This window comes from Cucurbita pepo, chromosome 3 (genome assembly GCF_057944985.1).
Source record: "Cucurbita pepo subsp. pepo isolate OVF chromosome 3, ASM5794498v1, whole genome shotgun sequence".
NCBI lineage: Eukaryota > Viridiplantae > Streptophyta > Magnoliopsida > Cucurbitales > Cucurbitaceae > Cucurbita > Cucurbita pepo.
Window position 1 is genome coordinate 15,652,788 of NC_141800.1, and position 17,610 is coordinate 15,670,397.

Sequence of the window (17,610 nt, forward strand, 5' to 3'; positions counted from 1 at the left end):
CCACAATTAATTCTAACAATTTTATTATATTAGTCAATCAATGTTCATTAATCGTTATTAGGTAGATTATTTTTATTAAATTTTATTTACTAATAAATATATTATGAATAATATGCCTCAATTTTAGGTTTCTGAGTTTATTTAGCAATCAATCTTAATAATTATCATAAAATACATGAATTTAATAAAATTATTTAAACTTTAGTTGTATACAATTAGTTAAATAATAATTTGTTTATTAGGTCACACTATTAAAATAATTTTAAGCAATTAGATTTTAATTTAATTTACGTTCATAATAAACTTATTATAAATAATATACTTTAAATTTTAGAATATAATTGATCAGTACAATAATCAAATTGAACAATCATGATAAACGTTAAATTTCAAAAATCAAGTATAGTCACTATCAAAAGTAGCCACTAAACATATACGAAGTATTCATATTATGTTAGCATTAATAAATCATTTTCGTTAAAGTTTAAAAAAAAGAACAAAAAATGAAGAAAATTAGGAACAAGAATATGGAAAGAAGAAAGAAGAAAAAAAGGAACAAAGAAAGAGAAAAATACAATACAAAAGAACAGACAAGAAGAATGTTAAAACAAGGAAGAGGGGAAAAGAGAAATTGTCCCCAAAAAAAAAAAAAAAAAAAAAGAACGACCAAGAGTTAAAAAAGAAGAAAAAAAAATGAAAAATGACCGAATAAAAAAAATACTCGGTTTACAAACCCTAGCATCATAATTAAAAATGATCCCTCGAAAAAGATTTTTCCCCAGCAAAAGAAATCAAATCCTCCAACCAAACAACCCCTCACATATCTTTTGTAATATTGATTATGTTTTATGGAGTATTTCTTTCCTTATTGGTTGATGGTCTTTCTTCTATATAAGAAGTTTCAGATGTGCATGAAGAAATACAGTAATATTACTCTTCTTCCCTAAATTCAAGTTATTTTTGTTTTTATAATAATTTACCATGCAACTAATCATATACATGCTTTTATGTCAGTTATAAGTCAAATTTCAAAAACTACTCAAGGATAATAAGAGAGGAAAGATTACGAACTCTTTGCTATTTGAATTCTTGGGAACAATAATAATGGGTGTATCCAGTGATAGGTCCAGCTTCACGGCGGCAGCACCATCAATCTCATATTTTTGGATCAACCACTCGAAATCCCCAACTTTATCAACAAGTTTAACTGCTTCCTCAGTATGTGGAGTAGCTAGTCCCATGAAGTAAACTGTAATCTACAGAAGTGGAAAATTACATACAGCATTATAAAGAAATGTAATAAAAGTTCAGATATGTACGACTCGATTAATGTTATTGATTTATAACAAATTTATAAACGAAAACTAAGAGAATTTTTCCCTTTACCTCCGAAACAAATCTATAAAGGAAAACTATGCGGACAGCAGAAAGCCGACCATGTAGACAGTAATCATATCCTTCATAGTCATCATCGTCAACACTATAGGAAAGAAATTTGAACTAAAGAGAAAAAGAAAAGAAAAAATCATTTATAGTCAATAGTCTTAATACAACAATTAACATATCAAGATCATTTATATGTAAGAAGCACACGTTACATTGATAAGTGATTCAACACCAGGATTTCGTATATCACAAAGCCAACCCCAGCAATGGTCTTCTCCTAAAGACATATCACAAAGTCTGAAATTCCCTAGAGTTCCTTCAATAGAAAGAGAGCTTGGATGGACCTAAAAAGAAAAATGCCCGTTAGAAAGTGGATAAAAGTGAGAATGAGGTGTGAATTCTCAAAGTAAATCACATTTTATGATCATATATTAGAAACGACAGCCATCCATTACATAATGCACAAAAATTGCTAATTAGGCTTACAAACAGGAAAATAAAAAAATGAACAAGGAAAAAATACACACTAGTATTTAAGGTTGAGTTAGCTTTCACTTAATCCTGAATTTACAATACACATTATTACCTTCAAAGCTCTATAATTGGAAGAATTGATTTCCATTATCAACTTAGAATTAGATATTTTAAAATTAAATTTCTTAACTTTTAACTCTAAATTTATTCATATGGAAAAATTATAAACCAAACCCAAATTTTTTTGTTCAACAGGTTCAAAATAAGTTAAATAATAGCAAAAAATTATAAGCTGAAACACACAAATATGTATATATATATATATATGTATGTATGTATGTATGTATGTATGTATGTATATAAGCTGAAACACACACACACACACGTATTATTATTATTATTTTTTTTTTTTTTACTTCACTAATTTTAAGTAACCTACCACGCATACAAAATAAGAAAATATAAAATCAACAAATCATACAATGTCAGCCCGAAGTGTATTATAAAATTAAGTTTAAGAAACAAGCTGAGTCAGCCTTTCATTACTATAAATGGTAAGAAACTCAATCCAAGTGAAACACCAAGGATAAAAAAGCAATGTTCCCGTAGAAAAAACAACTAGGGGAAGATAGCTAGGGACCACTAAAAACCAATTTATGTGCATAGGGTAAAGCAATAACTGTCCTTGATGATAAAGATGGTACCCACCTTAAGCTCAAACAAAAAGCTCTCCTGCACAAGCATTGCAAACTGAGATCCATCCTCCATGTTAAGATAGATGGCAACACTGGCAACATTCATGTTTAAGTAGAATACAACACGACTTTTGCCATGTCCTAGCAATCCCTTAACGAGGCCTTTTTCTTCCACCTTTTCTTTATCCATAACAGGCTTATCTTCTGAAGTTCCGGGCAAGTCTGGGCTAACTTCTACATAATTTGTGGAGCTTATATCGAAACCAAAACCAATTAACGCAACAAGAGTAGGTCTGTTGCAATAGAATTCCATTTTTGACATGCAAATACTCATCTGAAATGTTTCATTCATGAAATATTAGCATCGTGAACATGATTTTGAACAAATAATAAACATCGCCAATATCATATTAGTACCTGTGTGTCTATACCATCATAATCAGGTGAATCTGAACCCCTAGTCAAGAAGGTTACAACCACAAAGTCAGAACTTTCACTGTCCTCCGCCTCATAAAATATGTCACTGGATATGCTTTTCCTTTTTTCTATATCATTGTCAGTAAATATGGTGTCAGTAGACTCATGTCCAGGGGAATCGTAGTTGCTAACATCAGATAGGGATAAAAAATCAGGCAACGCATCCGTAAAACTATCATCCTCATCAATAATTGCAGTAGTCGTTTGTATCCCATTAGGATCAAATGTGCCAGGAGAAGAAGATAACTTCTCATTTGATAGCACAGAACGAGCTAAATACTGTGAACTTGTTGATAAATGACCTTGAAGGTGATCCTTAATATGCAGAGAATGCAGCTTCGTTTTGACTGAAAGAATATCATCACCAAGAATTATGTGGACCTGTCAATCAGGAAGTAAGTATCTAACAGTGGTGTACAAGTATATAGGTAAAGTATCAAACCTAACAAGTTAACTGAAGAAGGAAAACATACCACAATGTGGTCAGCACGACTTCAAAAAGACTTATGAATTGAAAAGAAGCATATAGACAATAAATAAATAAAAATTTCTAGGAGACAAAGTAAAAATCACCCACAAGTAGAAACTATTATCCAAAACAGGAGAATGAAACAGGAATTTCCAACAAGCCCTCGCAAACATTACTATTCCACTTGAAACATAACCGATATGAAATTCATAAATCAAGATCCCTCAGATGGAAAGAAACAACCGCATCTTCTCTAACTCTGAAAGTCCCCTCCACCATCATCGGGACAGGGTCGTTTATTTGATGTTTTCGTGGGATCTTAAATCAAAATCTTTTTGTTAATGCCAAGGGTAGAAAATTCTCAATCAGAGAGAGAAATACTACATAATGATCCTACGATCAAGTTCTTGAGTTTAAATTTTATACAGGATGAAAATTCAATCAAAGGAACCAAGAACAGATAGCTAATCCTTCATAGATCCAATCTGAGACTCCAATAAATGAAATTGGAAATCCTGGTAATTCTTTTTTCCATTCCTACTTTTTTCAACCATTCAAAATACATTGATAATTGTGAATGATCTTGAAGTTCCCATAGCCATTAGAAAAGGTATTTGAAATTGTACCAAATATCCAATTGCAAATTTTATGTCACATCAAAAAATTTCAAATAGCCATAAAGCTTTCCCATCTAACATATATGACTTGTTTGTTCTATAGAGCATACAAGAGGCCTTGGAGGATCCAAATTGAAAACTAGTCGTTACAAAGGAGATGAATGCTCTAAAACAAAATGTATTGGAGTTTGCTGAAAATAAGAAACCAATGGATTGTAATACTCAGAGATACAAGGTCAGACTAGTAGCTAAACTCACTGACATATAGAATTGATTATTAGGAATCATTTGCCCATGTTCCTAAAATTAACTCTATTAGAGTTCTTTTATCTCTTGCAATTAATTTAGATAGATCGCTTTACCAACTTCTGAAAATTCTTTTTTCAATGACATCTTGAGGAAGAGGTTTTTATAAGCTTACCACTAGGTTTTGAGAAGTAACTTGGATGTATGAAAATTTGCAAATTAAATAAATCTTTTTGTCGTCATAAACAACCTTCGAGAGCTTCGTTTGAACGCTTTAGAAAAGTTGTGGTTAGCTATGAACTTTTCAGAGTCAATCAGCTCATACTTCATTTTATATAAACACTTTAAGTATAATAAAATCTTAATTTTGATCCTCTACGTGGATAGTCTTATTCTAACTAGTGATGATGAAGCAAGTTTGGCCAATCTCAAGAAAAATCTTGGACGTGAGTTTCAAATAAAGGATTTAAGAACGTTAAAATATTTTCTAAGGATAAAATTAGCAGGATTGAAGAAGGTATCATCGTTAATTAAATCAAGTATGTCATTGACTTACTTGAAGAAACAGGTTTATTTGGATGCAAAAACAGGATTACATCTATTGAACCTAATCTAAAGTTACAAGTAGCAAAAGCATAACAAATAAAGGACAAGGAACGATACCCGAGACTTGTTAGAAGATTAATATCATAAAGAATGGAGGTTATTTGATGCAAATTAACATCAAAAGAGAGAATATCAACCAAAATCTCCATTAACACTTCAATCTATGTTAAACCTCAATCAAAGAAGATTTGAGCCCTACCAATCCAACCAAACTAAAGGACTAACTTTAACAAATTCAAACAAAATTACCAAATAACTTCAAACTATATTATTTATGCACTACATCAATCGACTAGCATACAAAACTAATCAAGAATTGTAATTGCGGAGAAGAAGAAAAACAGCAAACTTCACAGACATTGCAGTCCAGAAATGAACCGAATAGTATACTAATCATCCAGCAAATCATGTGAAGAAATAGTTAATAATATAATCATAGGATTCTCCTGGTGAATTTCTAATTCTACAATCAGCTCCAGTCCTAAGTCTTTAGAAGACGTGAATCCTTTAGTACACTAACATTTTAGTTAGCATAAAAATAAAAGGAAAAGAAGCTATATATTAATGAAGATAAACCTTTCCACCCGAAGCAAGAAGCTCAAGAATCAGGATCTCATCAAATTTATTATCAACTTCGTCTCCAGTCTGCAAAATAATGGTCACAAACATTAGATTGCTCAACCAACTGGAAGAAAGCAAATACTAAAATCAAGTCTAGCCTCTGAAAAGAAACCATAAAAATAATTATTGACCTCCAATGGCACCAAAGAGAAGATAGTATTGCAAACACATGATACCACTGACAGTCACTATTGAACAGAAGAGGAAGTAGAAAACTCATTTGTACCTTCCCATATATCAATAGTTTGGCTTCCACCAATGCACCGTTTATAACAAGGTTAGCTGCCTTCATATTAGGTGTGTGACGCTCCATTAGCGGAGATTCATCATTATCTATTTCTCCAAGTATATCCATCGATGGAGGAGCCTGTTTATAACAATAATAAATAGCTACTAAGTAACAGGAAGAAGAATACTGTAAATGGATAAAAAGCAGAACATATTAGAATTAGAGAGTAAATACAGAAGCTTGATATGTCGCTTGTAAAAGTCTTTTTGACCAAGAGCTCTTCTCCACTTCATTCTGAAATTCTATCACCCAGGTATTTGAAGATTCCAGAGCCTAGAGAATTATAAATCATTAGAAAAATGAAAGGAGAAAAATGTAGCTGCTAATATATGTTATTTGATTTAGTAAATAGAGTATTTCTTCTCCTTCAAGCTGTAACCGGAGCTTTTTTAAAACCCAAGGTGTACTAAATCACAATAGCCCTTTGGGGTTTAAGCACGAGGCACAAACCAAATGTGAGATTTTCTGTGCAGTTCAGACAATATATAAAACTTACATAAATATATATAGACGTACATGTTCATAATAATAAACATACAAGAAAAAAAAAAAAAAAACAACAACAACAACAACAAGAGGTACAACAAAGAAGCATATAGAGAAGAAAAAAAGAAGAAAAAAGAACTGAAGAAGGAATGAGAAGAGTGGCGAGGAGAGGTCTGCCACCAAGGGGCATTCACTTGCAAAAGGGTACTGAAACGGAAAACACTACATGCAAGGGTCTTTTCGTCCTTTAGGTACTGCCAGAAAAGGTTCTTATACAAATGGATGAATATATCCTCAATTTCTTTTCTGCCAGTAGGCTATTGCCTCCTTTGAGAATTTCATGTATAGAGTTCTTCCTCTTCTAGGGGCTATGACTCACGTGACAATGTTAGACCTCCAATCACAAAGGTGTATTCAAAGAAGGGGGTAGTAATTTTATTTAACTACAATAGCTCCATCAAAGCTTTCAATTCCCAATCCTTGTAGCCATAAAGATTCCTCATCAGAAGATCCTATTTGGATTCATGGCACCATCCAATCAACGAAAGACCCTACCATTCCTCTCTCTTGGTGGGATGACTTTGATGCAGAATTTGAAGTTAGCATAAGCAGTGTGGAATCCCTGTGCAGCCTATAGATGATTACTTGGATGATATTTTTTTTCTTAAAAAAGGACAACTTTCCATTCATAAAATGAAAAGAGATACTAGGGGATACGAACTCCAGTGAGGTGTGAAAAAAAAATATTAAAAAAAAAAAAAACTGAAGGAAAGAAATGATATGGTGATTGAAGACTCCCATTTGGACGTTTTTTGAGTTTCTATTTCAAGAAAATGATAAGGAGGATATTTCTCCTCCATAATTAGTGCCTAAAAATTTTGTATCTCTTATTGACATTTGTTCCTTGATTGTTTTGTTATACACTTTGGGGCTTCCGTTCTCGAAGAACCTTAGGTGCTTTGGTTTTGCCTTTTTCAACCTAGTGTGGTCACCGTTTCTTTCTTTGGTTTAGAAGCTTCATTTTATTAGATCTTCATCCTTCGTATAATTCAGTTGGTTTGTTAAATGTTTTTTAGAAGGATTTTTGGCCAGCTTTTACTAGTATTGGTTCAAGTTGTCCGCTATTGTGTTTGCTTTACATGGTTTCTCTAGAGCTTTTGTTTGATGGTTCCTTTTTTTGTTTTTTTGACTGTTCTCATTTGATTGTAATTGTTGTAAGGTCTTGTATTTCATTATATCTTTCGAACATTTTTTTCAAAAAAAAAGTAATTTTAAAAATACAAACAAAACAAAACAAAACAAAACAAAAAAAAAAATAAAAAAAAAAATATATATATATATATAGCCCATAACACCTCAAACCAATTAAACATACCTTCTGAATGTCCATGCCTCTAGAACTCAGCGCAATACAAAACAACGATCCACCCACACTACTTGATGGAACTTCATGAACTTGCTTACCAGCCACACTGTAATAACACAAATGTAATATAAAATAATAATAAGTAAATAACACTCTAAAAAGTTTAATTAGAACTTAGTTAACATTCAAAAATAAAAACCAAAGAGCCAACAAAACAAATAAACAGGTGGAACCCAAAGAAAAACCTCAAATGGCGTTGGTAAATCTGGGACTTCCCCGACTCTAAAACGTAAATATACAAGCCTGAGAGAACAAGATAACATGGCTTCCACTGAGCCACAGAATTTCCTATACCCTGAAACAAATATTATTTAACAATTATGGATGGCTATGATATAAAAAGGTGCAAGATAATCCTTTTTTTTTTTTTTTTCTCAATTCAAGCCATACCCTCCACACTAGGATTCTTGCATCAGCAGTGAGATCCACGGGACCCCACGGAGCAAGCACAGGTTGTAAATTACCACTTGTATTCGAGTGTTGACTATAAGTCTCCATTTTACTATAGATAGTGTTTAATAGTTCCATGATTTTGCAGTATCTTGATGGTGAGAAGTGAATGCCAAGGTTCGGCACTTGAATAGAGATTCGTGTAGATGGGTGACTTGGGTGAGGTACCTTTATCTTGAACCAAAAAAACAAAAAGGAATTACAAGTCACAGATAAAAACCTATATATTCTTTAAAACAAAAAGGAAGTCAGTGTGAAGTGTCAAAATCTATACAAGAAAATGGGAGAATCCTCATAAACAGTTACCTGATCTACTACTACTGCCATTCCAAACTGATCAAAAAGAGGATAAACGTTGTGAGACTCCTCCTTTCCTAAAGGGGAAACAATGGGTTGATTACTATAATCTGAGCATTTCTCACATTCAGGATCACAATCCCTGAACAATGCAGCAATATCTCTTCCAGCTATAAAAAATCGAGAATATAAGCTATGTCTTCGTTCATCAGACTGGGAACCCTGTGATGAAATAACATAAACAAAGGAAGAAACTAGAAAGAAAGAAGAAGAAAAAAAAAAAAAGCAACAAAGCAGTACGTCACAGTAAACAAATATACCATGGTTCGCAGCATAAAGTGACCAAAATCCAAAAGAAAATGACTATCATATTTGGAAGAGACGCCTGATCTGATAGGAACTCTAACTTTTGGGGCATCAAGATCAATGTCAAGAGCAAATCTGGAACACAAAATTAGAACATATATTAAAAGAGCAAGAATAAGAAATCAAAAAATTGAATTATGTTCAACAAGCCCATGGAAACAAGGGAATACTGAAAAAGGAAATCTTCAAGATTTCACAGATGATGGGAATGCAAGAGGTAATCAAAACCTTCAACAAATTCAAGAAAAAAATCTAGCACCTACAAGAAGAAATAATGTTCCGCTTGGGAGATCACATCCTGACATCCAAATGCCGGGTGATTAAAGACCGGAATTCCACCAACTTTTGGCGACTTGGCAGAACAAAAGCACAACCTCATTAAAGAGCTCCAACAAATTGATGAATGGGAAGAAAATGGCTCCCTTGACTCACTATCTTTACAAAGAAGGATAGTTATCCAATCAAAAAGCCTTTTTTTTTTTTTTTGCCTCAAAGGAAAATCTTTTTTGACACAGCATTGCAAGTCAAAGTGATTGGTTGAAAGTGACGAAAACTCAGAATTGTGGCATCAGAAGAAAAAAAAGTCATTGAAATTCTTTCTACAACAGGGGACAGTCTCATATATGTCAAGAGTACTGAATCTGAATTTGTGGCCTTCTATGATAACTTGTTCACAAAAAAGAAGGGAAATCATTTTTTCCCCAACAATGATGATTCGAGCTCAATTTCTGTTGAACAAATGGATTCTCTTGAAGTCCCATTTACTGAGGAAGAAATTCTAAGAGCAGCTAATGATTTGAAAACCAATAAATCCCTGGAGCCAGATCCATACAAGGCTGAGTTCTTTAAAAATCTGTGGAAAACTTTCAAAGAAGACATTAAGGGGGTGTTCAATGAAATTTTCAAGAGCGTCATCGTCAATGCTAGGCTAAATGAAACATATCTTTGTTTTATTCCTATGAAGATTGATGCTAAAAAGCAGTGGGAAATTACAGAATAATTAGTCTCATTATTTGCCTCTACAAAACCATCGCTAGGGTTCTTTCTGAAAGTTTGAAGAAAGTTTTGCCTTACACAATTTCTTAATTAGTTGTTGTGGCAGGTCGACAAAACCTTGATGTCTCTTTATTTGCAAGTTTTTTTTTTTTTTTTTTTTTTTTTTTTTTTTTTTTTGCTACAATTATTAGTTTTGGGGTATTAATTGATACAACACCCAAAGATGAAGGGTCCATATTGATTTTTTCCCAAATAAAAAAAGCAAATTGAGTTACCTGCTTTGTTCCTCTAATGCAATTTGAAATTGCTCTTGAGCTCTACGAGTCACTTTCTCAAATTTTACCTGCATTTCGATTCAAGAACTGTAAGTTTAGTTCAAAAAATGATGGTGGAAAGTTATTAGACAATATCACCTGCAAAGCTGCTGCAGTTTCCAATGCAACAGTAGGGCTAACTTCATTACTCCTTCGCAAAAACTCTAAAAAACGATCACAACTGTCCATCAAAATCTACACACAAAGAATAAAATTTTATGTAAATCTAAAGCACGCAGATATAAAACAAACCTACTATTTATTCTTTTACAGTTTTCTGAGCTCAACCCCTATCCCGGGGGAGGGCTATTGTATAAACAAGAAGAAAAAGGAGTTAAGAAAAAAAGCTCAACAGTTCAAGCAAATGGAAATCTATACAGAAAAGGTAAAGTAGAAAACAAGAATGCTATTTCATTGATGAATAAAATTACAAAAGACAAAAACCCAAATCACTTGTGAGAAAGGCCAAATCCTTCATTTGGTCTACCATCTTCAAGTAAATTTCACGTTTTATTTGGTCCAAATCACTCGTGAGTATATGTATGCTTCATTTGGTCTACTATCTTCAAGTAAATTTCATGATTCAGTCTTCTGCAGTGCACGTTTTATTGAAAACACTGGCTGTAAAGTGCATTATGAATATTATCTTCAATCATATATACAGCTTACAGTTTCAAAAAAAAAAAAAGAATCCAAAAAACGATTAAGGGAAGAAGATAAATCATTGAGGATCCTATTGTTTCTTTCACATCAAAGGTACAACAGAAAAGCCCTGATGATCGCTTCCCACGGAAATTTCTTAGACTGTTTGAAAGGATGACCCACCAATATGTGAAAGAAAATCTTTGGTCTTGTCCGGCTTGGCTAATGAAAATCAAATGCCTCCAGTATTAAATTCCAGAGTCTTTGGGAAGGTTTGCAGTGAACAAATAGGTGAATTTGAGATTCAGAGGCTTCTTGACCTAATATTCCAACCAGTTGATAATGAATAAAAGGCATCCCTTTATGCAATCTTCCCTGTATTCAAACCACAATGACTGAGCTCCCACATAAAGGCTTTGGTTTTCATGGTATAATGCCCCCTCCAAATAGTCTCAAATAGAGATTTTTTTTTTCTTTTCCCTCAGCTTTAATCACACCATCCGTTGGAGATTTTCCAGAAAATGTTTGAGAGGGATTTAAACGCAAAAGCCAATTATCCAGCCCTTGCTTGAAATTCACTGAGGGTAAAAGATAGAATAGTGAGGCCTATTCCAGTATTTCATCGTCCGTCAGATTTCTTCTTAAGTTGAGCTCCCAGATTGAGGAGTATGTGATTATTGTGCCAGAAAATGTTTCATTAGTCACTCCTCACGTTCAACCAATTGTAGCTGGGATTAATGTGCATGATCTGCATAAGAATGAGGAATTTTTTGTGCCGAATGATGTTTCATTAAATGCTACAGTTGCACAAAAGAATGTGACTTTAAATGCTTTACAGAATTTGGAATTACCGATTTGAATTGCCCCAGCTACTTCTTTAATTTCTCCTATAGAAGCTGTGAATTCAGCAAGGATTTAATTATCAATGGCCTGCAAGAACGTTGGCATTTTTTGCACCCTAATTACTGTGCTTTGGCAGAAAGTCTTGGTATCTCTTAGTGCCAATCTTGCCTCTTGAATCCAATTTTTCTATTGATAATTTGGCTATTAGTGATTCTGACTCAATAAAAGAGGCACCTTCTTTTCAAAAATAATTGCTCCAGAGTCCTTTGAAAATTCAAGTCCACTAAAGTATCAAAATGGTGCTAAGATGATTTAATGAAAGCTTATCCCCTTCTTGCACACCAAAAAAGGAATTGAGACTTCATTTCCTCCCATTCAAGAGGTCAGATCTTGTAATTCTGATACCATTGAAGAGTCACACTCTCGTCTTTCGGTAAGATCAGTGCTGCATTCATGTAGATTTCAACGTGATTCAATGGACTCGTGAACAATTTTGTGTCGGAAGACAAACTCGATTGAAGAGCTCAGCTTAATGGAATGGCATTTGTCTAATGGCAAGTTCACGTGGTCAAAATCGGGTGACGATTCTTTGCAATCTCCTTTTAGTCGGCTCTTTGTTTCTAAAAATTTGGATGTGCTGTTTGATAATTCAGGAGTTTCTGAACAGGCCCGTATATTTTCTGTTCACTCTTCTTTACTCCTCGATGCTGGAAATTTTGTATGGGGCCCTCTCCTTTTTGTTTCTACAACAGTTGGTTAAGTATAGCATAAGCCCTCTTTCCTTATGAATAGAATCCAAAAAATCTCAATCCCCTTTCTCAAAAGCCTTCTCTAGATCCAGCCAACTTGACGACTAATCCTTTCCTTTCCTTCTGTGACAAAACTGATAATTAACTATCTCATTTGCTCAAATGAAGCATCCAAGATTTGTTTTCCACAACAAAGGCCATTTGGTTCTCCGGAGTAGTATCAATAGTATCCGGCAAAAGACATGCTTGAGTGGATGTAGACCTCTGGCTAAGAAAATAGGAGAATATAATATGGCGGACAAAACCAGGCACCATTTTCAAAAAGGAAAGACAAAAGTTACATATATGACAGCAATACATTTCCAAAAGACACAGTTTTGGAATTAGATGGTGCAGAATTGCATAGCCGCTTGGAAGAAGATATGCTCTAAAAGAGGCAGACTTATCCTTCCCTGAGCTGTCTCTCATCAGCTAGAACGAAGCTAAATTGAATGTTCAATCACACTTCATGGTTATCGGGGGCGATAACAACGATTATGCACTTTGGCATAAATTAATCCAAACCAAATATATGAAAATGCCCTCAATTGTATTCCCTTTCTAATACGAAGATGCATCATGAGCCTCTCTTTCGTACTCTTTTCTTTTTTAAGCGAACGAAACTTTTCAATGGTATTATCAACAGAAACTAATAATTAGAAATACAAAATCCCAAAAAGGAAAATGAATAAAGAAATATTAAGAAAGAGGTAAGAAATGATTGCAACTAAAAATGAGCGCAAGCCAAATAAGACGAAAAGCTAGAATCTAAAAACCCACCAAAAACTTGGAGAACACCATAAAGAAGGCATAAGGCCAGCCAAACCAAAACGATCAGAGTGAGGAGAGAATAAACGACAAGGAAATGCTTTTGATACATTCAAACAAACAAAAAAGCTGACGAAAGATTTCCAAACACAAGACCATAAAATCTTTTAAAATGGCGCTAGGAGAGAATGCTAACAAAACATGAGGTGGACAACAGCCACTTTCGAGAACCACATAGCAAAAAAAATAATAAAAAAGAAAACCCCAAATCATTTGGGACTTTAAGATTTCCTTATAGCCGAAAATAGCCTTAAAATTTTACTTAAAGAGATCAAGAAGGACTTGCATGCATCTGGAGACCACAAACCTCAACAACAAGAGAAGAAAACTTAGCAGGAATAAAAGGAGAAAACATTGGTAATGTTGTTGCATTAAGCTCTGCTTTGACTGACCCATTGGCTTCATTTGGAAATAGGTTATTATAAGCTTCTACAAATAAACCCTCTGCCAAAAACTCTTCGTGCTTTAGTAACTCTACAAGTTGTTCGCCTTCCTCACTAATTAACTATCGATTCCTCATCAGAATCAATAGAGGATAGTTACTTCAGTAAAGGGCGCTGGATAGATGCATAAGATTCCTCTAAAGTATAAGAATTAACCACTGATAACCAAGGACATTAAGAGTTTCTTTCTAGCGAGAATAATGAAGAGGGAAGGCTATTAGAAGTCTTGGATCCACCTCACCGTAGATGTAGGAGATGAAAAATATCATCATTACAAGCAAGAGAATCAGCCACATTCGGATCGGCAGCTGTAATTCCATCATGATCAACGGAAATAATAGTTTTAACGCATCCGGATATTTCAAATTGTGACGTTGATCATGCACAGGGTGCCTTTGCCTTTGAACCAAAAAAACTACTTCAGTCAACTCATCTTCATTTGACAAAATAAATACATCATCTTCCACTACCTTTCCAATTCCCTCAATCCACAAAATTTGAAAATTTTTCGAAAGCATGTTCAGAAATTGGATCCCAATTAAACAATTGTTCCAATGTGTTCGATAACATTTACAAACCATAAAACTGTTGCAAATTTCCTCTGAATATTAGGTTGAATATAAACTATTATTAATTAATTAGAACATGTTTTATCCACAAAATTTTGCATAATTATAATTTTATAATATCATATACATTATAATAGATATCTTAATTTAACAAAAATGAATCAAGTTTATAACATGAAATAATATATTTATTATAGTTTTATCACTTTGAATACAATTTTGAATTTTAAAATTTCAAATTCAAAATGTAGATACACTAAAAACATAAAAAAAATATTGTTTTCAAAATTTGCACCATTTGTATCATAGAATTCGAAAACAATTTTCAAAAACACAACCGTCATAATCTACTTGCTAAACTCTTTGAAAACATAAAACATACCCAAGATTGCCTATCAAAAAGGCCCTACTTAACCATAAAGTAAATTACTTGAGCTTGAAATGTCAATGAAAACTATATCACCAATCCAGAGAGAGAAATTTCTAATATTATAAACCTTAACAACATCAATGAAATTAAGGGGAGCCAATGTTGACCAAACCACCTAAATTTTGCCCGACAGCTTCAAAGGAGGATTGTTTCCAGTATTCCAGAGGTAAACTCCAGATGAAAGTGAATCTTATTATACCAGTGCTCAATTTTCCAAGTGAAGATCACCAAAATGCCCCCACATGCAATCAAAATTTAATTTTGAAAGATTTTGTCAATTTTCACTTGAAAGATTTTGTCAATTTTCACCAAGACCTTATCATTCATAAAATGATTAATAGAAATTTTGAACCAAAAATAATCTTCTAAGAAATTTTGAACTTCATTCCAAGAGTGAAGGGTGTAGGTCAAAGGCAATGGTGGTAGACATAGGTTGGGCAAAGGGCTGGCTAAGGTTTGGAGAAGAGAGAGAAAATCAGGGTTGAGAGTTCCGAGGTTGAGATGTACCTTTGACTTCACAAGAGATCCATTCAAAATAAATCTATTCAAAAGGGGACCGCGCAAAATTTGCTCACAACAGTATTATGCCACAGGGGACTGGACTCCTAATGAAACCGCCAAAGCCATTTAGCCAAAAGGGCCTTCTTACAGGCTCGCACATTACCAATCCCTAATCCCCCAAGGTCCACTGGCTTCATAACCTCCTTTCACTTAATTAAGTGTGCCCCTTTCCGTTCCTCAACACCCTTCTAAAAGAAGTCCCTTGTAAGCTTCTCCACCGTTTTACTCACTAACATTGGGATCCTACAAAAGGATAAGAAATTGGTAGGGACACCACCCAAGATGGACTTGATAAGGGTAAGTCTATCTCCTCTGGAGGAAAAGCTAATCTTCCAAGACGACAATTTCATTCAAATCTTATTCACAACCAGATTCCAAGACGATAGGCATTTGGAGTTATGACCTTATGGAAGTCCTAAATAAGAAGGGAAAGACCTCACATCACAACTAACCATATTTGGAATTTGCTCAGCCTATCAAATCACAAATTCAACTCCAAGAGCTGGTACTTGCCCCTATAAATCTTCATCCTATAAAAAAATTTCATCCTAGAAATGGTCTCAAAGAATGATAACAAATTATTCAGGTATACAAACGATTGTTTATGATTGTTTACCATTTGAACAAAAAACAATTGTAAATCAAAGATGAGACATGCTTTGAAACCTTCCAGGTCCTTTCTTAGTGAACCCTAATGGTCTTAATAGTCATGATAGCAAATGTCTAGAGAACTCGAGCAATAAATATCATCACATTATAAAAAAATGGAAAGAAAGAAAAAAAGAAGTATGCACCACTTGAATCCAAGGATAAACAAAATTGCAACCAGACAACAATTCTTTTGAAAACGAATGTAACTTTGAATGGAGAATAGTCGCAGATAGAGAATGATAAAAACTGATTTTAGATGCCAAAAATCTATTAATTACCGTCACATAGCATGGAGAAATAGTCGCAGATAGTCTCCAGTCAATATTTTCCCCAACTGGCATGTGTATAAAGCTAGCAGCCAATGCATTCACCTTTTGCTCGCTAGAGACACTCTGTAAACAAATTTGACAAGAAACAAACATCTTTGATATAGTAATAATAAGAAGAATGATGGAAAATAACTAAACATAATATGTTGTGGAAACATATAATGAGCCTTCATAATAACAATTCTAAGAAAAAACTACATAACAGTTCAACTGATCAAGTTCCAAAGTTCAAGTTTTATACTAGAAAAAAAAAAATCATTCAAAAGAACCAAGACCAGATAGTTGATCGTTCAAAGAGCCAATTGGAGACTCCAACGAATGAAACTATAAAAAAAACTCATAATCCTTCATCCCGTCCTACTTTTTCGACCATTCAAAAAATACTGTCAGTTGTGTCCGATCATGATGTTCTCTTAGCCTTTAGAAAAGGTATTCGAAGCTGTACCAAATATCCTATTACAAATTATATGCTATGTCAAAAATTATCAAATAATTATAAAGTTTTTACATCTGGGCTAAATGACTCGTTTGTTCCAAGGAATACATGAGGCATTAGAAGATCCAAATTGGAAACTCTAAGTTATGGAGGAGATGAATGTTCAAAAAATAAATGAAACTTTGAAAATAGTAAAATTTCCAAACGATAAATGGGTTGTAAATGAGTGTTTTCTATAAAAGGTAATGCAAATGGCAGTAGTGAGAGATACAAGGCTAGACTAGTGGCTAATGGTTTCACTCAGACATACGAGATTGATTATCAAAAAACGTTTGCTCCTGTTACTAAAATTAACTCTAGTAGAGTTATTTTGTCTATTGCAATTAACTCAGACTAGCCATTATCCCAATTTAGCGTGAAAAATGCATTTCTCAATGGTGATAGTGAGGAAATTGAAGAAATCTCTTTATAGCCTTAAACAGTTTCCAAGAGCCTTGGAAAAGTCGTATCAAGCTTTGAACTTCTTCAAGAGTCAGGTAGATCATAATATATTTTACAAACCCATCAAGAATTATAATATCTCAATTTTGATTGTCTATGTAGATGATATCATTCTCACATATGATGATAAAGTAAGTCTAGTTAATCCCAAGAAAAACAATGCAAGTGAGATTCAAAACAAGGACTTGGAAACAATGATGTGTTTCCTAGGGGATGGAATTCACAAGATCAAAGAAAGGAATCTTTAACAATCAATAAAGAAGTCTTTGACTGACTTGAAGAATCAGGATTACTAGGTTGTACCGTTGCAAAAATTCCTATTGAACTTAATCTAAAGTTACATAGCAAAAGAAGAAAAAAAAATAAAGGACAAT

General features: G+C 33.6%; 1 protein-coding gene across 2 annotated transcripts in view; it reads right to left on the bottom strand.

The window, feature by feature from the left end:
* LOC111790806 (calcium-dependent lipid-binding family protein) overlaps positions 1 to 17,610 on the bottom strand; it is a 67,930-nt gene that overhangs the window by 32,832 nt on the left and 17,488 nt on the right. For both annotated transcript variants that reach the window (XM_023671868.2, XM_087122269.1), the window contains exons 15-30: positions 16,249 to 16,362; positions 10,315 to 10,410; positions 10,177 to 10,244; positions 8,860 to 8,980; positions 8,549 to 8,761; positions 8,183 to 8,416; positions 7,978 to 8,087; positions 7,742 to 7,838; positions 6,055 to 6,153; positions 5,818 to 5,958; positions 5,547 to 5,615; positions 2,973 to 3,413; positions 2,569 to 2,889; positions 1,599 to 1,730; positions 1,387 to 1,500; positions 1,072 to 1,256 (exon numbers count right to left, since the gene is read on the bottom strand). In XM_023671868.2, the coding sequence (XP_023527636.2) occupies positions 1,072 to 1,256; positions 1,387 to 1,500; positions 1,599 to 1,730; positions 2,569 to 2,889; positions 2,973 to 3,413; positions 5,547 to 5,615; positions 5,818 to 5,958; positions 6,055 to 6,153; positions 7,742 to 7,838; positions 7,978 to 8,087; positions 8,183 to 8,416; positions 8,549 to 8,761; positions 8,860 to 8,980; positions 10,177 to 10,244; positions 10,315 to 10,410; positions 16,249 to 16,362 (2,555 nt within the window). The remainder of the gene's footprint in view (positions 1 to 1,071; positions 1,257 to 1,386; positions 1,501 to 1,598; positions 1,731 to 2,568; positions 2,890 to 2,972; positions 3,414 to 5,546; positions 5,616 to 5,817; positions 5,959 to 6,054; positions 6,154 to 7,741; positions 7,839 to 7,977; positions 8,088 to 8,182; positions 8,417 to 8,548; positions 8,762 to 8,859; positions 8,981 to 10,176; positions 10,245 to 10,314; positions 10,411 to 16,248; positions 16,363 to 17,610) is intronic.